At 39.5% G+C, this 2,823-nt stretch overlaps 1 protein-coding gene across 1 annotated transcript; it reads left to right on the forward strand.

Annotated features, from left to right (window-relative positions):
• The first annotated feature begins 76 nt into the window (after positions 1-76).
• LOC112457708 lies at positions 77-1,878 on the forward strand. The gene has a single exon (XM_025020896.1). The coding sequence runs from the start codon at positions 562-564 to the stop codon at positions 1,876-1,878; it is 1,317 nt and encodes a 438-aa protein (XP_024876664.1). The 5' UTR covers positions 77-561.
• The last annotated feature ends 945 nt before the right edge of the window (positions 1,879-2,823 follow it).

A 2,823-nucleotide genomic window follows, 5' to 3' on the forward strand; every position in this document is an offset into this window, starting at 1 on the left:
CTCTCTCTCTCTCTCTCTCTCTCTCTCTCTCTCTCTCTCTCTCTCTCAAGTAAGTATCGGTTGTGTCACGCTGTATTCTTGCTCCTGCTTTGAGTTGATCTGTTTTTCTGCCGTGAGTTGCCTCCGGGCCTTTTTGTTGCAGATTTGAACAAGGCTTTTGTTGCTTGTCACGCGCCTTATTCGCTTTCTTGGAGTTCGCCACATAATTCTGAGTATTTTCGTGGCGAGCTTCATTACTCATCCTAACCTTGTTCTTGGAAACATCTGTGGAATTCTCGGAAATACCCGTACAATACGCCGACCCCTGCTGCGCATGCGCCTGCCTTATCTCTCATCACCTCACTTTTCTCGGGTCTGACATGTGCATGTGGTTATCTGAGTGCCGCTTGCTGTGATCTACGTGGACTTGCTTTTGTCTCGTCTGATTGGTTGCTGCGTGACGCCGGTGGTGATTTCTGGTGTCATTGCGTCGGGTGACACATGAGAGGAAACAAACGTGTCGAATCGCGTGCTGTGTGACACGTGGCGGATCGGTCTATCGATATATCGATCACTATCGATATGGATGGTATAGCTGAATACCGGTGCGCAGCGTGTAAAAAGTCCATTAAAAATCTTGTCGTGAAGTGTAAAGCGTGTGCTGGTGTTTTTTACCATCCTGGATGTGTAACCAAGCACAAGATTCAAGACGGAAACCGAGAGATTATATCGTGTCCCGGCCCGTTTGAAAAGATTATGATTGAGGACGAAAAAGAAATGGAGAAAAATAAAACAAGGACAACGACAGGAAGACCAATGGGAGCTACAGGAGTTAATGTGGCGGCAAGTGGTAACGGATCGGCGAAGGCGACCGGACCAGCGGGGACTGATGTAAAGATTGATCTTCTTATAAAAACGGTGAAAGAAATAAAAAATGAAATGGTATGCAAGAAAGAGATCAGGACAATAATAAAGGAAATAATACAACAAGAAATAGGAATTATTAAACAGGAAATGGAAAACTTGAAAAGAATGATGATGGATGGAACCTGTGGAGCATCAAGAAAGTATAGTGAAGCGGTTAAAGAGAAGAAGAAGGAGAATATCTTGATAATTAAACCGAAAGCGCAACAAGAGAGCAAAGATACAAAGAAGATAGTCAAAGAAAAAATAGATATTAAAAACATGGAAGTTGGAATCTCAAAATTAAGAAAGGGAGGGGGAGGATCGGTTATTCTCGGATGCGAAACAGATGAAGAAATGAAAACGCTGAAAGATAAGGTACAAGCGACAATGGGAGAAGATTTCAAGGTCAATGAGCCTCAGTGGAAAAAACCCAAGATTAAAGTAATTAATGTCGGAGAAGATGAAATAAAGATGGATGATGATAAGCTATTAGATGCGATTAAGAGACAGAACAGAATTGAAGACACAGCAGGAGAAGATCTTTTTATGCGGATAGTAAAGAGAATGTATAAAAGAAGAGACAAGAATAATGAACGATCCAATGGAAAAAGGAGAGAGGAAGAAGGATCTCTGATATTGGAGGTAGATAATGGTACACATGAAGCGATAATAAAAAGAGGCAAGTTAAATATAGGATGGAGAAAATGTATAGTGTACAACTTCATCAGCGTCGTAAGATGTTACAAATGCTGGGGCTATTTCCACATGGCGAAGAACTGCACGAGACAAGAGGCGTGTTTCAAATGTGCGGGTTATCACAAGGTGAATGAATGTACGGCAGCTATAAAAAACTGTGTAAACTGTACTTATAAGAATAAGACGTATAACCTGAAATTGAATACCGAGCATGAGGCGATAGATTCGGAGTGCCCGACGTTTAAGAAGATTCTAGAGGAAGAAAAAAGAAGAGCAGGATGGGAGGACTCAAAATAGCAACCAGCAGAGGAGGATTCTTTGTGTTATACAAACGCACAAAGTTTAATGGCGCACAAAGACGAAATACAACACCTGTTTATGAAGAGAAGAAGACCTACAATATTAGCGTTAACAGAAACTAGACTGACCCCAGAAATCGAGGATAGCGAGGTTAACGTACCGGGTTATAGCGTTGTGAGATGCGATGCCAAGGAGGGGTTCTGCTATATGTTAAAGAAAATATTAAATTCAAAGTAATTGAAAAGAAGAAGCTATTGTCAAACTGTTGGTGCTTAGCGATAGAAGTAAAAGATAACTTATATAAAAGGGTGATAGCAGTGGTGTATCACTCACCTAGTGCATCTGATGGTGACTTCATTCGATTCTTAGAAGACGTAGTAGAAAGCATGACAATAAAAGGTGATTGTATAATAATCGGGGATTTTAATATAGATGTAAGCGTAGAATCGTTCTACACGAGGAAACTATTAACAGCAATGCAAAACTTAGGGATGAAGCAATATGTGGATAGTCCGACAAGGTCCACGAAAGATAGTCAAACAATTATAGACTTAATATTTTCGAACAAGATATTAAAGACACAGGTCTGCGAAAAACCTAAAATTACGGACCATCCTTGGTTAAAAATAGATTTTAATACAAAAGGGAAAAGAAACAAATATAAAGAATTTATAGGTAGAGACTTTAGCAATTTTGATGTAGATGAATTTCTTAGAATTTTGAAGGAAAAAGTCGAGATAAATCAACATTTAGATATTAATATAAAGGCTAAAAATTTCGTTAATAAATTAGTAAATGTACTGGGCATTCTGGCGCCAAAGAAAAAATTTAAGATACCAAAAGTCTGGGAGGGAAAGAAATGGTTTTCAGACGAAATCAGAATAGCAGCAGATAAAAGAGATATAGCCTACAGTAGAGCATTGAGAACAGGTTTAGACCAGG

This window comes from Temnothorax curvispinosus, unplaced genomic scaffold (genome assembly GCF_003070985.1).
Source record: "Temnothorax curvispinosus isolate PA1 unplaced genomic scaffold, ASM307098v1 QBEX01008169.1, whole genome shotgun sequence".
Lineage (NCBI taxonomy): Eukaryota > Metazoa > Arthropoda > Insecta > Hymenoptera > Formicidae > Temnothorax > Temnothorax curvispinosus.